General features: G+C 55.5%; 1 protein-coding gene across 2 annotated transcripts; it reads left to right on the top strand.

The window, feature by feature from the left end:
- Nucleotides 1-9738: 9738 nt before the first annotated feature.
- Nucleotides 9739-17799, top strand: ORAI2 (ORAI calcium release-activated calcium modulator 2). 2 transcript variants are annotated; one of them, XM_024124428.3, is made up of 3 exons: nucleotides 9739-9811; nucleotides 13094-13331; nucleotides 17164-17799. In XM_024124428.3, the coding sequence occupies exons 2-3, from the start codon at nucleotides 13107-13109 to the stop codon at nucleotides 17701-17703; spliced, it is 765 nt and encodes a 254-aa protein (XP_023980196.1). In that variant the 5' UTR covers nucleotides 9739-9811; nucleotides 13094-13106; the 3' UTR covers nucleotides 17704-17799. The 2 variants fall into 2 exon arrangements, with proteins under 2 accessions (XP_023980196.1, XP_023980192.1); XM_024124424.3 differs by having other exon boundaries at nucleotides 9746-9811; nucleotides 13046-13331.
- Nucleotides 17800-19697: the final 1898 nt, after the last annotated feature.

The following is a 19697-nucleotide window of genomic DNA, read 5'->3' as shown; positions in this document are numbered from 1 at the left end:
ACAGCTGCGCTTGCAGCAGCCCATAGGGGTTGCCAGGGGTTTCTGTATGAAGCCGATCTGCCTCCTCAGCACCACTCGACATTCTTCTGAAGTGAGGAGGGTATTTATTCAATGTTGAACATCTGCCCAAGTTGGGCTGTGGGTTGCAAAAAAATACCGATGAAAAAAGATTTTCCAGGGGCCTCCCTGGTGGCGCAGTGGTTGAGAGCCCGCCTGCCGATGCGGGGGACACGGGTTCGTGCCCCGGTCCGGGAGGATCCCACATGACGCGGAGCGGCTGGGCCCGTGAACCGTGGCCGCTGGGCCTGCGCGTCCGGAGCCTGCGCTCCGCAACGGGAGAGGCCGCACAGTGAGAGGCCTGCGTACTGCGAAAAAAAAAAAAAAAAAAAGAGATTTAAAAGATTTTCCATTCTCTTTGGGTCATCTCTGGAAGGTGGCATACTGTTCTTCCAAGGAAATAAATCCGAAGCTGCAAAGGGGGGATGGACCCAGATCCACGCCATCAGCTGCCCAGTCTCAAGTGTCCACAGCCCATCGGGGACTTACCTGAATGGATATTGCCCTGCCTGAGAATGGGTAGCTCCCTGGCCAAATCCAGTGCCCTGGAGAGTATGAGCGGGGAGACCATGCCTACTTCTCCATCCTCAGAGACTGGGAGGGCACCCTCCACCGCAAGCCGGAGGCTGTGGCTCAGGCACCAGCAACGAAGGGGCAGCGGCGCCATCATATGGGGGCGGGGGAGGGGCAGTCAGAGTGTCCAGCTGAGCCCACAGCAAGTCCCCCTCCTGAATCAAGCAAAACAGGTTTCTTTGCCTTCCCTTCCTGTTGGGCCGTCATCTTCTCTGCACATGCTTTATTCTGATACAATAACATAAAAGACTGTACATAAGGTATTTCATCCCATTTTTCTTCCCATTTACAAAATAAATCTAGTTGCAAAATTGTATTGTAACCTAAGGATCCACTTTTAGGCCATTACGCTCCAGAGTCTAAAGGATATCGTGGCACAACCAAACCAGACCAAAACCAAGACCGAACCCAGCACCCCGGGCCTCCAGCCCAGATATGGAGCACCTGAGCAGCTAGAACCTTTTATATTTTCTACCAAACTGCTGCCAGGTGGGCCTCCGCCCTCCGCCCCCTCCCCACCCCCCAATCTGGACGGGAATGGCAAACAACCTAGGCACAGGCGTGTTACTCACCCAAAAGACGTCTTCCAAACCCCAAACCGTTTCTTTGCTGCAAAAAAAACTAGGCCCCGAAGGCCCACAGCCTCTCACTGAGGAAATCCGGGGCACAGTCCCCGGAACAAAAGGACGAGGCAGCTGCTTGGACTCAAAATACCAGCAAGGGGCCGACCAGCCACGGGCAAAAGGTCCGTCTGGACTCACGCCTGGCCGGCTCACCATATCTGTCACCGAACCTTTTGCCTGACGTGCAGCAGGCCAAACCGCTGAGACGCCGAGGTTTGCAGCAGAGAGGGTTTAGCTCACAAGGCAGCCACGCGGGGAGACAGAAGAGCAAGGCTCAGACCTGCCTCCCAGAAGGCAAGCTGCTCGGGGTATATTATGGGATGACCAAGAAAGCAGCAGGGTGGTCCGAGGCGTGGGGAGAGTGGGGATAGGTGATTGCGAGAAGGCGTGGTCATCGTCATCCTGAGCAGGTGTGGCTCAGCTACAGGCCTCTGCACCTTCAGAACTGGAGGCGTGGGAATTCCCTGGCGGTCCAGCGGTTAGGACTCCGCGCTTCCACTGCAGGGGGCACGGGTTCCATCCCCGGTCGGAGAGCCGCGTGGCGTGGCCAAAGAAAAAAAAAAGAGGCGCTTAGCACGATCTGAGGGTGGCTCTCTGACGTCAAAAGGTCACCCATGTGGAGGGTCAGTGGTCCTATCCAGTCTTAACCGGCTCAGCTCACAAACTAGACACAGCTGACTCCAAGCTCCTGGAAGACAACTCCGGGAAACATCTTATTGTGTAGGCTCCGTGCTGCTTGGAGGACTGCAAGTCTTAAATGACCTTGATTAGTGAAGGCAGGTGAAATGGGTTTGACTAATAATCACCCAGCAAAGAAGGGTTAGAGCTGCCACATGAACCCAGGCAGCATGACTGCAGAGTCCATCCCCCCGGTCCCAGCCCCACAGGGCTGTGCCGCTTCAGGGAGAGACATGCGGAGCCCAGACCTGGCAGGGAGGGTGCCAGGCAGAAGGCCGTTCCTTTCATGACCCCCTGTGTGTTGTGTGTGTGTTTGCCTAATAATATAATAGCGTGCCGTAATATCTAACAGTTTTAAATACAGTCGCTCCTCATGGCCCACCGGTTCTATTCTTGTGAATTGGCCTATTCACTCAATTTTATTCGTAACCCCAAAATCAATACTCCTGGTGCTTTTGCTGTCGTTTGCACGCGCAAAGTAGCAAAATTTTGAGTTGCCCGATGCACGTGTTCCCTGCTGAGGCCAAACGAGGCGACACTGGGCCCTCTTGTTTTAGCTCAAACCTACTTAATCGCAGGCCTTTTTTGCATTTCTGTGCTTTTTCTTGATGATTTTGCCATTTAAACAAAAGGGCCCCCAGGCACTGTGCCGAAGCGCCAGCTAGTGTTTCTAAGCACAAGGAGGGCGGGGTGTGTCTTAGAGCACCTTCGCTCAGGCCTGAGTCATGATGCTGTGAGTTCCACGCTAGTGAATCAGTAATGTATACTAATGAAAGTGTCTTGAAACAAAAAACACACATAAAACAAGGCTGTATGTTGATTGGTTGATGTGGCCCGAGGCTCACAGAAACCTCCCCCTGTGTTTCCCCGGGCAGGGATGGTTCAGTGTCTGCTAATCCAGTGTCTGCGGCCACTTAACACAGTCTAACTACCACGAATGAGAGTTAACTGTGTGTGTGTTCGGAGAATGAGTGGACGTGGGTGTGCAGCCTTGCAGTGACAGGGACAGATGTTCCCTAAAGCAAGGAATTGCACTTTAGAGCTACAGTCCCTGGGGCTATCAATCCTTTATCTCACCCAACCGGGCAGCTGGACTGACCAGTCCCAGGTGGATGTGGGATCACGGGGGCGGGGGGCGTCGCACAGGAACCCAGCACTCCCCTCCTCTCCTGAGATCTTATACTACCCTCGTAGAGTCACTCTCCCACTTCCTCAAAGGCGTTTTTTCGTGTCCTCCCTCCCCAGGCCTCTCCCTTTCCCCGCCCCCTGCGGTGGCTGTTTCACAGAAGCACTTCATCCCGGGTCTCCTGGCCCCTTCCCGGCAGCAAGCAGCCCGGTGCCTCCCATCGTGAAGCAACAGAAGAGGAGCCCTTGTCCCCGTGCTCTCCTGCCACTGTCACCCCCCTCGCCTCCTCCCCTTCTCGGCTGAACTCCCCCAGGGTTCTCTGCGTTTGCTCCCACCTCTTCGCTCTCATCCTGCTGCGAGCTTTCCTCCCCGTAACCCCACTGAATCCTGCTCTGCCCAATCCAGCCCCTCGGCGGCATTCTATTCCGTTTCGCACGCTTCTGTTAGCATTCCTGACAGCACCGCCTCCTGGCTTGCTTCCCTGCCGCTCCAACTCTGAATATTGGGGTGACCCGGAGCACAGCCTTCTATTGTCAATACTCAGGCCCCAGGAGATCATTTCTAATAGGCGGCTTTAAATACTAGCTTCACTGATGTCTTCTGAGTTTGTGGCTTCAACTTCCTTTGGGAGCCCAGACTCGTGTCCACCCAGCCACCCGATGTCTCCCCTGGGATATCTAATGAGTGCCGTGAGCTCAGCATAAGGAAAGCTTGCTTTCACCCCCTAAGCGCGTTCCTCCTCTATCTTCCCACCTTGGTGAAGTGCACCACTTTCCGCCCAGTTGCTTGAGCCCCTAACCTAGGAGTCAGGGGCATCGTGGGTTCCCGTTTTGCTCACCCCTCCCCCACGTCCATCCAGCTCACTGGACCTGCTCACTGCCATGGTCTCTGCCTTGTTCACCCTAGTCCACACCACCAGCCTCTCTAGCTTGGATGGATGCCGTAGCCGCTTTCTACTCACGTCCCCCCCAAACCAAGTTCTTCTGCCGAGTTTATGATTAACCTCTCTACCCAAAACTTTATACCCTTTCTGCCCTGCTCCTGTTCCTCTCAAGATTGAGGAGAATCAAAGAAAAGGGGGGGATTGAAGTCAATCAGGACCCTACGGGGCCCTCCTGGATACAAAAGTCTTTCCACGTCTCCTGTTTCTTGTCTGTAGAAAAAGGCTTTAGTCTCCTAGACTTCCCCTGAGTTCCAAAGGGCAGATTTAAGCAGTTACTAATTAGGGAAGTGAGGGAACACAGAAACAAAGGAAAGAGCAGGCCCAAAAAGTCTTAAAGAAAACAGCAGGGTCTGAGCGGGAACTGAAAGTCTTAACCAGTCACATAGGCTCTAAGTAAATAATAGAACACCTCAACCATTACTTTTGCTCTCTCTGAGAAAGAAATTAAGGGATCACAAGACCATGATTTACTAGTTTGCTCTGCAGGAACAGACAGGTTGATCACCAGTGACACATGGGGTCACAAGACGTATGAGGGCCAGGAGGTTGCAGCTAAGGTCTTATCAGGAAGCTGAAATCACAAAGACGCTCTTTACCTTTTTTTTCTTTTTTGCCTTTAAAAACCTTGCACCCCAGCCAGCCAGCAAGATGGATCTGAGACAAGCCTAGGTCTCTCATCTGCCAGGTTGACACCTCCTGGACTCGTTAACCTTTCTCTGCTCCAAACTCTGACGTTTCGGTTTGTTTGGGCCTCACTGCGTGTCAGGCACAACAACTTGAACTTGACAACACCCCACTCCCCAACCTTGTTCTCCACAAAGCAGCCAGGGTGATCTTTTAAAAGCAGAAACCAGGAACTTCCCTGGCAGTCTAGTGGTTAAGACGTCCAGTGCAGGGGACACGGGGAACTAAGATCCCACATGCCTCGTGGCGTGGCCAAAAAAGAAAAAACCAAAAAGCAAACCAGATCTTGCCATCCCTCTGGGTTAAGTCGCCAAGGGCTTCCCTCACACTTACAATAGGAGCTGAAGGCCTCAATCCAGCCCCTGCCTGCTTCTCTCTCGTGCCGGGTCCCCTCCCCCTCCCTCTTGCTCCCGAGGGCCCCACCCCAGGAAGCAGTTCCTGCCTCAGGAACACTGGCTCTGCCTCTTCCTCCCCCGTGGGGCTCAGCTTTCCACCCACCCGGTTTCATTTCTTCCACAGCCCCATCACTCGTTGCCCCGCCCGGGCCCCGCCATACTAGCAGCCCACACGCCCCCAGACTCAGCTGAGCTCGTGACGGTGAGGACCTGCTAGTCCCATCCCTTGGTGACCCCCAGCGCCAGCACAGTGCTTGGGCCGTAATAGGTGCTCAATAAATGTCACTGAGCAAATCTCAGTGACTGAGAGCAGGCTGGTAAGTCGTTCACACCTGAAAAACTGCTCCCACAGCAGGAAGGACCTACGAGTAGACAGTCAGTCACCTTCGCTGCCTTGATGCCCGCAGTGCAGCAGCAGGGGAGAAGCCTACCTAAAAAAATCCAGACCCCGGGGACTTCCCTGGCGGTCCAGCGGGTAAGACTCCGCGCTCCCAATGCAGGGGGCTGGGGTTAGGTCCCTGCATGGGGAACTAGATCCCACATGCCACAACTAAAGATCCCGCGTGCTGCAACGAAGATCCTGTATGGTGCAACTCAAGAGCCGGGATAGCCAGATAAATAATTAAATAAATATTTTTAAAAAATCCAGACCCTGGACACGCCCCCGAGGCTGATTCATTACAGTTCAGGCCCTAATTAGGCATTTTAAGCAGGTACCTCAGGGGATTCCACTATGGATCCCCTCCCCCTCCATACCTTGAGAAACACTGGTTTGGAGCATACAAAGTACCATCACTATTTTGAATTCTCTGTTTTCAACATTTATCTTTTGGGGAAAAAAATAAATTGTGTTAGAGGAGTGACGTTCTATTGACTCTTGGAAATAGAAATGTAACTAAACCTGGTCTCCAGGCTGCGTGGAAGCAGAGCTGTGCGGGAACCATTTCTTTTGGCATCATCACTGGAAATAGGTATGTTTTCCTCTCCTCCCCTTTTGGAAGTTTATGTTTACTGTTTGGCATACTTGACTAAAGTGAGCTACAATACCTATATATTAACCTAGTTCAGTAAGGAGAACGCTCTCAGAAATTAACCTGGGGCAAGTTCTCAGGCAGTTTTCTTATTCCCTAGAATGTAGTAAACGTTTATTAAGCAGAACTAAGGGCTAAATCCAAAGGGTTCCTAAGTGCACTTTGCTAGGCAACACAGTCCTCACCTTCAAGGAGCTCCAGATCCGGTCAGGGACACAGACCAGAGAAAGGTCAGTGCCATGTTGCACAGGGTGCTGCGTGGGCATGGGACCCAGGACTTCGGGATGAGGGGAGGGTAGCTCAGCAACGCAGACCTGGGATGACGACGGCCTGAGTTAGAATAGAGACCAGGTGGCGCAGTGGTTAAGAATCCGCCTGCCGATGCAGGGGACGTGGGTTCGAGCCCCGGTCCGGGAAGAGGCCACATGCCGCGGAGCGGCTGGGCCCGTGAGCCGTGGCCGCTGAGCCTGCGCGCCCGGAGCCTGTGCTCCGCAACGGGAGAGGCCACAACAGTGACAGGCCCGCGTACCGCAAAAACAAACAAACAAAAAGAATAGAGGGGGGGGACGGGGGGGAGGAAGAAGTGTGTGGAGGAGGGGGACGCCGGCGTGGGAGGGGGTATTTCAGAGACATGTAGGTGGGAGAATTCACAGGACTTGATGGGGAGGAGGGGAGTCAGGAATGACACCAGATCTAGAGTCACCAGTTGGGCGGGTGGTGGAACTCTCCCTGGGACAGGTGACCAGGAGGTGGAGCAGGTATGTGAGGGAAAGATGAGGAATTCAGCTGAGGGCCTGGTGCAGCTCGCAGGCCTTGGGACACGCCCTGCCAGGCTGGGAAGAGACCGGGGTTGTAGGTGATGATCCGGGAGCCCTCAGGCAAAACGGGAGTGGGTGAGACCACTCAGATAGAAATGTGGAGAGAGGGACCCAGACAGGACCCTGAGAAACAGCCGTATCTAGTGGACAGATGGCAGAAGAGAGGCCTGCACCGGGGAATGTCCGGTGGCCTCACCAGAGAAGGAAGCAGCGCTTCCAGATGGAATGAGGGGGACCCGGTGACAGGGCAGTGGCCGAGACATCTGGACAGCAGCACAAAGGGCAGCAGACTGCAGGTGGCTGAGGAGGAAACAAAGGAAGTGATGACAGCTCTCTGAGAAGTGGGGAGAGGTGTCAGTAGGAGAAGCCGAAAGGAGGCTGAGAGGGAGAAAAATAGGTGTCAGAGTCAGGGAAGTGATGGGGGACTGAGTGAGGAGGAAGCGTCACAAAGTGGGATATTTGAATTTAAGCGTTCACGCTGGGAATTCCCCGGCCGTCCAGTGATTAGGACTCAGAGTTTTCACTGCCGAGGCCCGGGTTCGATCCCTGGTCGGGGGAGTTCACAGAAGGTGATGATAATAAGGGCTAGGCCATAAGAGCGAATGGCCAAGGGGACAGAACTGCCGTGTCAGGGGACTGGATACATTGTCCATACCAGGTGTGAGGCCATCCTGGGGGAGAGAGGAAAACAGCAAGGACCACGGCATTCACTGAACGAGGGGGCACTGGTGGATGAGGCAACTAGAAGGTGGCTGACCCCCGGGATATGCCTCCCAGGGTTGGTCTTTTTCAAATGTGGGGCAGCCGAGGCCTCGGGAGAGGAAGCGACTTGCCGAGAATGACAGTACAAACTGGAGCCCAGACATCCCGGCTGAGGGGCTGGTACCGTGGACCTGCACCTGAACCTCCTCGCCTCTGTGTAGCCCCTACTCAACCGCCTGGGCGCCTGAGGGGGGCCTGCAACTACTCGTATTGTGATCATTAAATCTCTCTCCTTTCAACAGTCACCACCCTTAATCTTCCAGGGTGGGGAAAGCCATTTTCTGCGTTTGGTTAGGAAACGAGCTCTGAAAAGCCCTGGTAACTCTGACTTACCCTCTGCTTCTGTCCAGACATGCTGGATAAATGTGCTGGCGGGTGGGGGCATGGCTAACTGGCCTAGGAAGCTTTCTAAAGGATGTGCAGTCAGGGTTCAAGGGTGAGAACGCAAGTGAATGACTCCACTGCTGAAAGAATGTTCATCTATGAGGCAACTACTGCCTTTACAAAGTGTTCAAAGTGTTTTCTTCCTGTTTTCCAGTCCACGTTTCCAGCTACTCGAGGTGTGGAAGCCACGCCATGCTTTGTGAGGAATTTGCTCCCTGAAATCCAGTGATCTCTTTCCTGTAGCCATGGGAGCAGGGCGGTAATCAGACCCTGGGATTTTCCTCCGCCCTTTGTTAGGGCAGTAACCAGGGGGAAACTGGCTTAGTCTGCTCTTAAGTGTCCTCCTGGATTAAAAGGTATCATCCTGGCTCTCAGCACTGGCCCCTAAAATGCGTCTCGCAGTATAAATGGATTTGGCCTGGCATCTGCTAACGTTTACTCTTCCAATTGTCAGAAAACTTGGACCGGTTGGCACGAGTGGAATTTTTCTCTTTTTTCTTTCGTTTGGATAAATGTGTCACGGTACAGTGTTGTTGTGACAGATGGAAAAACCCTATGTAGGGCACGCAGGAAGTACTCTGAGGGCCCGTGTGGCACGGTGGGTTGATAGGAACCCATCTCTCCTCTTGGTGAATTACTCACATACTTCCCTAAAAGACCGTTCCTGTTTGAAGGTCTCGGTTGTAAAACCGGAGAGTTCACCATTCCCGGGGAGAGGTTCCCTGCAGTCTCGGACGGAAGGAGCCAGAGGCACCGCAGAAACACTTTCTCCCCCAGCGCTCTGCCCACTGAGAACAGCTCTCGGCGCGCCAAGCATGCTGCACCCGGGTTAGGACCCGGCAGGTCTCGCTGGGCCTTTCGGTGAGGGTGCAGTCTGGGCGACCAGCTCCGGGTTCACCTCTGCCTGGTGCCACCGTCCGCCCGGCAAACTCGGGCGTGGCCGCCCACATCTCCCCGAACAGAGCCTCCCTTACACCCTTTCTCCCCACGCCCCCCGCCGCCCCCCGCTGCACAGCCTGCAGTCTGATAACGGGATCCCACCCCACCACCGGCTCACTGACCGGTCCCGGGCGTTCTCCGGGGCTCACCCTGGAACCCCGTGCTCCCACTCCGCGCTCAGACCCCCACACCTCGGGCCAAGCAGGGCTCACCCTGACCTGGACTTGCTGGCCAGACCCAGGGGGCAGAGAAAGCGCAGCCTCCCCGTTCTGTCGCCAGGGCCCAGGGCGCTCGTGCGGCCGGCGGGGCGGGAGAGCGAGGGATGCCCGGGCTTCCGGCTCTCCTCGCCGCCGCGGCGCGGATCCCTGCTTACTGCTACCCGTGGCGCGCCCAGGAAGCAGGAGACATGAGCAACCTTTCGCGGGTTTTTGGCACCCTGGTGGGAGCAGCATCCACACAACTGGGCCCCCCGGGGCCCCCCGGAAGGGCCTCGAGCCCCTCCCCTGCCGGCCCGCAGTGTCACGTGGCCCACAGCGCCCCCGCGGGCCGGTCACGTGACGGCGGCGCACCGTTGCCCAGGCAGCGGCTGCGGTGGGCCGGCGGGGGGGGCGGGGCAGCTGGCGGGGGCGGGGCCGGGGGACCCCGAGGGACGGGCGGAAGGCGGGTGGGGGCCGCGCTCGGCGCCCTGGCCGGGCCACAGGGCCACTGGGCCACACGGCCACACGGCCACGCCAGCGCCGCCAGCGCCGCCTGCCGCGAGCCCGAGCCGGAGCCGGGCCGGGCGGGCAGAGCAGCTCGGTGAGTGCTCGCCGCGGGGGGTCTGGCGGGGGACTGGAATTGCACCAGGAGACTCGACGGGGGAGGGGACCGGCTTCCTCGTGGGCAGGCCTGGGACGCGACGTCTGCGGGGTTGGGAGGCGGCCAGGTGACCCCAACCCCGCGGGCTCCCCGGGCAGGGTGCGGCGCCGAGAGGACTCAGGTCGCGGGTGCGGGCTGAATGCGGGTCCTGCGGCTGCTGGGGCTTCCTGAGGGGAAGGGACAGGGATGCAGGCGGACTCCTCCAGGAGACCCAGGGGAGCAGGAGGGGCTGGGCCCCCGCCCTGCACGGGTGTGACAAAAAGAGAGTCAGAAACAGGCGTTTCTGCGTGGCACTCGCCATTGTTCGCGCCCCAGATGTTTAAAGGAAGTTAAGACAGGCAAACCCCAAAACCTACCGCCCGGAAATGTTTCCAACAGCCCTGCCAAGGAGAATAGCTAATCTTTAGAGAGAGCATCACTGTTATGCTACAAGACCTCTTTTCTCTGACTGCCCCTTATATGAAAACAAAACCAAAAAACCCACAAGGTTCAGCCAGGAGAGCATCCTTTGGAGCCTCGGCCACCTGACAGAATCGCAGGGCTCCATCTTGACCCACCCCACCCCCTGCCTGAGCCCAGCCCTGGAGTGTGAGGACCAGACTCTGCCCCTGGAGTGGGGGAGGCAGGGGGAGGAGGCCTGGCCCAGGGTAGGACGCTGGGGCTGGAAGGGTGAGGATGGATCTGAATCCAGTCTGGGCTGCTCCCTCTTCAGGAAGTGGCTTCTCTGTCTTCAGGACCCACAGGCCTGCCTCAAGACCCAGGCTCCAAGCAGACAGACAGCCCTTCCTTCCCAAACCCTGCCACTCAAAGGACATCTGCAGGGCTGAGGCTGGCCTGCCTATTGCCCAGAGGCCACCATGGCCCAGGGGCCACCGTCAGACCTCACTGCCCATGAAGCTCTCCACTTTCCAATTTGAGCTCAGCTCTCGTTCACTGATGGTCCCTGTGCTTCCCTCTTCTTCACCCCATACATCCCTTTGGAGGCCACCAGGCCCTCCTGCCCCTCCCAGTAGGCCAAGCGTTTGAGCACACAGACCAGACTGAGCCTGCATTGTTCCCTCACCAGCTCCTTCCAAGCCCCTGCATCCGAGCACCTCCAGAGCAAGTCCAGCACAGTCATACTTTCCAGGCTCCATGTACTCCCTGCATCCTGCCTTCCACCCCCGTTTCCCTGACCCCCTCTGCAGCTAGCTTTTCTGCCCTGCCTCTCAGAAGCTCCCATGTGGGCAGCGTCTTTTCCTTGAGGGAGGGTCCCTCTTTGCCAATGCTACCTTCACTACCTATGTCCTTGTCCCTATCCTGGCTCCCTCGCAGGGCCCCTCTCCCGGGTCAAGAGTAGAGGCAGCCAGCCCCTCCTGCACTCCCTCAGCCCTCACACCCCCTCCACTAAAGCAGCATTTAACTCACTGGATGAGAATCCCCCCGCCCTTATCTCACTCCCCCACTGGACAGCCTCACCTTTCATCTTTGATCCTTAAGTACCAAATGCAGTCTTACCTTCGGGCTCAGGAAGCATTTATTGGATGCAGGATGGAGAGACGGATCCTCTGAGGGGGCAAAGCTTGTGCGTTTCACCCCACCACACACTGGACAGTGTCTTCATCATACCTGTGGGCTCACTTCTGATACGTAGGGGGAGAAAAAGAGAAAAAAATGTATTTCCAAATGACACCATTCTAAATTATTTGGAGCCAGCCAATGGATTGGTTAGTGAACAACATTTCTCTGAATTCTCCCCAAGGGAAGGAACATTCCTGTGATTGAAGTGCTTGCAAGCAGTGCTGCTGGCTGCAGATGTGGACAGGGTTGGGGGGTGGGGGTGACCAAGGTTCCCAAGTCGGCCTTCCTGTAAATGACCTAGTAATTGGCATCCCAGGCAGAAATAGAAGAGCACAGAACTGTTTCCCGGGGCCCTATTGGCCGGTAAAAGCCGAGCCTCCGCAGCCTGGTGGAAGACAAAGAGGAAAGCACCCCAAAAGAGAGAGGCCTTCCCCGCCTCTAGGACCTTCCCAGAGAATCCTTTTAGGGATTGGCATGGACAGATCAAGTGTGGGGCATTTCCTCAGCCGCTGACCCTGGTGAACACCCCCTACTCCGCCCACCACCCCCAGCCAGGCTCCCTGGAACCTGGAAACACTGATTTGTTTTGTAGTAGCCTTAAGAAGGCTTTTCACGGGGCCTATGCGGGCTTGAAGGTACAAGTTAATATCTGATGCCAAGTGAGCTGTGAGGTGCCTGTGCCCTTGAAGCCTGCCCTGCAGATTAATTCGAGCTGATCCCGCGGGCTGCTGCCTGGGCCGGCCCCTTGGGCCACGCAAGCCCGCCAATCCCCTCTTTGGATTAGTGGAGATTTGGGGTTAAATTCAGAAATCTCAACAGATCAGCCCTTCTGATCTTCATCGTGTGTTACTGTCAAACCAGGTGTCTACTGGGATACTCGAGGGGTCTCAGCCTCCATTTCTCGGAACAAAAACAAAAAAAAACCATGCTCACGTCAATGGGCCAATTCAGTTTTTCATTTTGCTAAAGGTTTCCAATGCAGCCTGGATGTGGCCTTAGTTATACAAACCAGGTATTTTCAGGGCAAACCGTGCTGATTAAAATCTAAGTTGGATTTGAGAAATTAGCGGCTGCTTGGAAATGTTGATTTCATTGTTGGCACCTGGCCATTGGAAAGCAGTTTTGGTTCCACTCTCTTGTCTAAGAGCCTGGTAGGGTGGGGATGTCCCCAGGTGAAGATGAGCAGGTTGGAAAGGTCAGGTGTCACGCTCACATGGCAGGGTCAAATCCAGAAGTTTAGGTCCTAAAAGCTTCCTAAGTACTACAGCTCCCTACTCCCTGAAGAGAGGTGCACCTCTGAGGAGTTCCTTAGGTGCTTTTGGCCAACCTTGGAATTCCGTTCACCCAGGAGCCACACTCAGTTGGAGCCTTTCTGAGCTCGGGGTGGGAGGCCAGATTCCTGCTTTGTGGAGGAACACTGGATGCTGCGATGGTTCCTGGAGATGCACCCCTTCCCCTCCTTTCCTGCAGGTGGTCCCCACATTCCTGTGTGAGGACTGCCTCAGAGGCCAGGGCCCCATACTCGTGCACCCCTGGATCCCATGGCCCTGGCACAGGGTGTATACAGTGGGCCCCCAGGGAAGGTTAAAGGGACTTGGATTCTGGCTTTTCCAGGCCCCGCGAACCCTCCGGGATGCCTGAGTGTGTCTCTGCCGCCCGCAGCCTGGCTCCCATCATGAGCGCCGAGCTCAACGTACCTGTGGACCCCTCCACTCCCGCCTGCTCGGAGCCCGGCCACAAGGGCATGGATTACCGGGACTGGGTCCGCCGCAGCTACCTGGAACTGGTCACCTCCAACCACCACTCTGTGCAGGCCCTCTCCTGGAGGAAGCTCTACCTGAGCAGGGCCAAGCTGAAGGCCTCCAGCCGGACGTCCGCCCTCCTCTCGGGCTTTGCCATGGTGAGTGGAAACACATGGTGGGAAACAGCCTGTGAAGTGGGCTTTTGCTAATTGAAATCCTGTGATGCTTCAGGGAGCAAAGCACTCCCTCCGGGCCCTGCTGGCAGCCAGGATGGACCATTAGTAAGTCTCTGCCCAGGTCCCACCTCCTCCAAGGGGACTGCTCTGGCAACTGGAGGGGTGGCCTGGGGCATCCAGGGGAGTCCCCAAGGCCCAGAGCCCTCAGAAAGCCCACTCTCACGTTCACATACAGTATTTACTTGGCAAGGAAGTTAGTGTGGTAATTAAAATGGCTTCAGGGTACAAGGTTTCCTGGGGGAAAGTCCCCACATCTGCACATCTCAGGCACCACCCAAGAGTTCGGGAATTTGAGCAGAAACTGTGGCATGGGTTGCGTTTGCTCAGTTTAGCCCAGCTGGGGACACAGATGCTCCCTGAATGTGGTGTCTGGGGTGACGAAGCAGAGCCTCTGGCCTGACACCCGGCTGCCCGGCTGAGCTTTCCTTCTGAGTCATCCCCCAAGACAGAGTCTGTCTGGGGAAAAATCGCGGGCCCTGAAAAAGGGCCACATCCCCTGTTGACTTCAAAGCCTGCAGACCTTCATCCCTTCAGGGGATTGTCCCAGAGAGTGGGCATGGCAGGATTCCGGATTCCTGGCGAGAACTGCGGCCGCCCCTCCTTTTCTTTCTCTGTTGTCTGCTCAGAGGTCCTATTGGGCTGAAAGCCATGCTTTTTTTAATGTAAAAACAATTGTTTTTCCATATCCCAGAGCCTCAGCTCTCAAGTGGATCCGCAGAAAATAAAAAGCTGTCCGAGAGAGCCAGTGCGGCCACTCCCATGACAAGGGCCTGCCCGTCATCGGCACTGGTCACCCGTGAAAAAAATGAGACCTCATGTAGTCGGGGCGTGACTTCATACAGGGCAGGGCAGAGGTCACCACATTTAGAGGGCAGTCAATTTGGGTTTAGGTCTGTAGTTCAAAGCAAAGCCTAATTTAGGTCTTGCATTTTATTGTTTAAAACATAATTACAAAAGTGTACAATCATATGGGACATAACTCTGGCTCAAAATGATTTTCTTCCATCACATTAAAAGAGGAATATTTTCTCAAGCTTAACTTTAAGAAATAGCAAGAGAAGTTTAGACGTCACCATTAAAATTAGATCTTGTTTTCTACCCTCACAGTAGGGTATAATGCGTAGTAATACTATGCATGTACTGCATTAAATTTTTCTGGCCTGTATTTATTATTATATATATTTTAACTTTGGAAAACTAACTGAGAAGTACTGCACGATGTAATGAAGTAGGACGGTTTTCTTTCTGTGCGGGGCCTGGGTCTCGGAAATCACTTCCCGTCTGCAGCTGTCCCTTGAGACCCCGGTCTTCCAAACATTTGGACTTCCAAATTTAGGGAAGAGTCTGCTCACCCAAGTTTGAAGGCTACAAAACCCCTCATTAAAATTTGCAAACAAGCCCTGTGAATAAAGCTGTAAATCAAAGAGTGAATTCTGGAGGAGTAGTTTGAGACTTAATGGCAGCCTTCAGGGGTGTGAAGTAGCCTTAGAATGAGGACAGTGACTGTTGAATAATAATAATAATTCATTATTATTCACTCAATAGCATTATTCATTCAATAATAATGAATTATTATAATAATTCATTTCTTCAGCATTTATGGAGTATCTCCTCTGTAGCAAGTGCTTCCTTAAGCCGTTGGGGATACATTTCAGAAGCCACACAGACCCCAGTAAATCAGATAATTATTCAGACTGCAGAGCAGCCCAGGAGAAAGAAGTGATGACTACAGATCGTCAGCTAGTATCAACATTTCCACTGTGGAAACCATAGCTGAATAAGGGCAGGGACTTGGAAAAATGAACAGGCCGTTCTGTAGGCAGGGTTCCCTCTCCACATTATGTATTTCCTAATTAGAATTGCAGAGCTGTTCCTTTTTCCAGCAAGTGCTTATGCCTGACCTTAAGCTTATTTCTTCCTGTTTATCCTGCCCCTAACACAGAGAACCAGTGATCCAGGACCCCTTCATAAAAATCTTTGCATAAATACACTGAAAAATGGCCTTTGGCCTTTTCTCCTCTTGAGGTGGAACAAAACTGCTTTCCTCGTAGGCCTTTTAATCATCTTTGTTTCTCATCTCTGCACCCTCTGAAGTTTACAACATCCTTCTTTGTTGGGCCATATCCTTTGTGGTCACAAGAGCCTACCCAGGCTAAACGGGCACTGAGAAAGGACCACCCCTCCGCTCAGTAGTGTGGCTGGTGTCTCTTTGGAGCGATAATCTGCTGAGTTTCTGTTCATCTGTGGTCCACTAGGACTGGCATATCTTCTTTTTACCTACCAAATGTTCCATCTTCACTGAAGACGGACTGAGAGGATGAGGTTCTCACTCTAAGAGGCAGTAGTTGCTAGAAGTTATGAAATCTTTTTTGTAAATTTTTTAAAACAGGGATGGCTCTGGGAGTTCCCTGGCGGTCCAATGGTCAGTGGTTGGGACTTGGCGCTTTCGCTGCTGCGGCCCCAGGGTTCCCACGGGATTGCCCCGTGACTCCTGAGCTGGGCTGGTGGCAGGTCGGGGAACTAAGATCCCGCAAGCCATGCAGCACGGCCCAAAACAAACCAAACCAACGACAACCACCACAAAGGGATGGCTCGGCTCTAGGAGACAAACAGTGTGAGTGGAAAAGCCTTCTGGCTTCTCTCTGCCTCCCTGCTTCCCCTTCCTTGACGGGTGTGGTTTCTTACCTTTGGGTGCCTGGCAGAAGGCCCTTGGTGAGCCTGGACTAAACCCTCCACTGGGGTTGGTCCACAGAGCTGGGGTGGGATGTGGGCTGCAGGGGAGTGGGCTGGGTGTGACCTGGGGAAGCTTGGCAGGAGCCTGGCGCCCAGTCTGGACTTTGAAAGCCCCTTAGGGCTTGTGGTGAGCAGGTCCCAGCCTAAATAGACACTCACTGCTACAGAGATAAGCTGGGGCTTCTGGTCCTTCTGTGAGCCTTTTATTCCCTTTCATTTAAAAGTCGTTTTTATTTTTTCAAAGTTAGCACATGCGCAGTTTAAAATTAAGTACTGCAAACGGCTTGTAACAAACCCCAGCAGCCCCGCATTCCCACCCCTGGAGGCAGCCTCCTGCAGCCCCTCCGCCTCCACGTTTCTAATGACATTTGGGAATTGCTGTCTCTTGACTTACCCTTTTTAGATACTACCTGTTGGCCTCCTGCTCCGGTTGACGGCTGCCGCTGATTCAGCTCAGTGTTCCCAGCCCAGCCCCCTTCCCAGCTTCCCCTCCTCACCCTGTTCTTATTTATATGACCATTCCCGGCCTTTGGAGAGGTGGCTGCTCCCGCCCGCTTTTGGTCTCAGCTGAGAGAGGCACCCGACGGCTTGTGTGAGGCCATCCAGTGCGCAGCTCTGAGTCTAGGGATCATCGGGAGCCTCCATCATTACTTCTTTTTACCTCTTGAAAGGTCAGGTTTGTTTCCGTGGAAAACATCAGTTGTTTTGCAGCTAAGCTCCCCTGGCTCTGAATATCAACAGCAAAGTCGCGTGTTCCCAGGGAAGTGTGGCCCCTGCCCTGGGCTGGAGCCCGGCACCCCCATATACCTACGTTCTGGGCATCCAGGGTGCGATCACCGCCCTGCCCAGTGCTTCTCTGGCCTCTTCTGTACTTTTTAGATTCTCCCTTAATGAGATCTTCTTTAGCTAATCAGCAAAAAAAAAAAAAAAAAAAAAAAGTGAAGTTCAAACTCTCTGCTCAGCGAGGGGGGTGCCCGCTGCTCTGTGGGCGCCCCGACCCAGCGCCCCCTCTGCCTTGCAGGTGGCCATGGTGGAGGTGCAGCTGGAGACTCAGTACCAGTACCCACGGCCGCTGCTCATCGCCTTCAGCGCGTGCACCACGGTGCTGGTGGCCGTGCACCTGTTCGCGCTGCTCATCAGCACGTGCATCCTGCCCAACGTGGAGGCCGTGAGCAACATCCACAACCTCAACTCCATCAGCGAGTCTCCGCACGAGCGCATGCACCCCTACATCGAGCTGGCCTGGGGCTTCTCCACCGTGCTGGGCATCCTGCTCTTCCTGGCCGAGGTGGTACTGCTCTGCTGGATCAAGTTCCTGCCCGTGGACGCGCGCCACCAGCCCGGCCCCCCGTCTGGCCCCGGGGGCCACACGGGCTGGCAGGCCGCCCTGGTGTCCACCATCATCATGGTGCCCGTGGGCCTCATCTTCGTGGTCTTCACCATCCACTTCTACCGCTCGCTGGTGCGCCACAAAACCGAGCGGCACAATCGCGAGATCGAGGAGCTGCACAAGCTCAAAGTGCAGCTGGATGGGCACGAGCGCAGCCTGCAGGTGGTGTGAGCGTGCGCGCTCCTGGGCGGGGCCGATGCCGTGTCCGCGGCCGCATCCCCGTCAGCCCAGCGTCCAGGCCTCGCGTCGGGAGGGAACAGAACTCGCTTGCGGTATGGGGAATTTCAGGAATGCAAATTGCCAACGAGGCTGCTGAGACACTGCCAGGCAGTTCCAGACCAAAGTTCTACTCCTGTCTTCATGCTGTAAGACCTGGATCGTTTTTCCTTCAGAAGAAGGAAATCTTCAGTTAAACGAGAGACTGATGCTAAGAGCTCAGGGCAAAGAAAGGACGAGTCCTTGGCCCCGGGCACCTCCTGAGGCTGGAGGCCGGGCTCCGAGTAGCACCGGGTGGTCACGGGTCACCTCGGAGACCTGGAGCCAGCGGCCAGTGGGGGCTGGGAGCCTGGCAGGGACCTGGAGAGTCGGGGTAGCACCGTGGGTTCAGGGAGGGGATTGCCCCGTGACTCCTGAGCTGGGCTGGTGGCACCCTGCTAGATTAGACGGGGCACAGGCTTACAGCTTGGCCTGGTGCTTCCCTCCCTGCCCTGGAGGGAGCTGGGCGGCCTGGCTTGTGGGGGTGGGGAAGGCAGGCAGGAGCCCAGGGCACACGGCCCAGCAGGTGTGGTGGGTGCTTAGCAGGCGTCAGACTTGTCAGGCCCTGGGGGAGCCGTCCAAGGGCGGAGGCCGGTCTGTGGGCGCCCACTGGAGGTGGCTGTTAACTGAGGGGTGCTCTGAGGCACACTGGGCTCAGATTCTCTCTTCCCTGCCAGCTGGATCCCTGGCCACATTGACGCAGCGAGGCCACCAGGCTGGGGAAAGGGCCCGAAGTCCAGAGGCCTCCGTCTCTCGGCCCCAGACTGTCCCGAGCCGCCAGCTGACCCTCTGGGCTATGGCTGCAGAAGGCAGGGGCACTCTTACCCAGGCACCCGAGCCCGCCCACCTCCCTGCTGCCTGTGGTCCCCGGCAGCGGGAGGGGGCAGCCGGGGGACTTCCTGTCTAGACGAGGCCGTGGCCAGGCCCGGTCTGTGGGTGGTAGCATCAGGGGCCAGCCCTGGCCAAACGTGGGTCCTGCTTATAATGATGGCAGGGAAGGCGAGACCCTGTGTAGTGCTCCCCTCCTGGGCCTCTTGGCTGCAAGCACAGGCCCAGCTCACACTTCTATGCAGCCACGCGCAGCACAGGTTCTGGTGTTTTTGAGAAGGGCGTCTGGTAGACCTGAGCCCGTGTTCTTGGACCGAACACATACAAGCTACAGCTCAGCTCATGTGTGAGCCCGCTGCGCCCTGGGCCGCTTTTAAGAACCACATTTACCACACTGGCCGGCAGCCACCAGAGAGTGGTGCCTTTTCTTTTGTTTCAGTCACTGGACTTCATGCTCTGACGGCATTTCTGTCCACAGCCTGATAGCTCTGTGGGGTCTGGGTTGCCTGTACCAAGAAGTGCGGGCAGGCCTGGCTGAGGTTTCTGGGACTGTGACATTCTGTTGAGAAGGTGAACCTTAACATGTAAGTCTGAATGCTGAGACTCACCAGTGCAAAGTCATGGCATTTACGGGGAGCCTGGACATCGTGTCTTGCTGGGCCGGAGGAGAGCCCTAGCGCCTTCCAAAGGGCATGGCCCTCACATCCTCTGCAGACATCTGTCGTGACTGGCCCTCACGTCCTCTGCAGACATCTGTCGTGACTGGCCCTCACGTCCTCTGCAGACATCTGTCGTGACTGGCCCTCACGTCCTCTGCAGACATCTGTCGTGACTGGCCCTCACGTCCTCTGCAGACATCTGTCGTGACTGGCCCTCACGTCTTCTGCAGACATCTGTCGTGACTGTCCCTCACGTCTTCTGCAGACATCTGTCATGACTGGCCCTCACATCCTCTGCAGACATCTGTCGTGACTTGCTTGCTCCCTAGCGCATGTCTCCTCTCGCAGAGCCCTGCTGAATGAAAAGGCTTGTCTGGTGTAATGTGTTTGCTTTCCAAGAGAATGTCAGCGTCACTGCAAGAC

Source organism: Physeter macrocephalus, unplaced genomic scaffold (genome assembly GCF_002837175.3).
Source record: "Physeter macrocephalus isolate SW-GA unplaced genomic scaffold, ASM283717v5 random_582, whole genome shotgun sequence".
In the NCBI taxonomy this organism is placed as follows: Eukaryota; Metazoa; Chordata; class Mammalia; order Artiodactyla; family Physeteridae; genus Physeter; species Physeter macrocephalus.
Note: the sequence above shows the minus strand (reverse complement) of the source record. Positions and strands in the feature narration are given on the sequence as shown.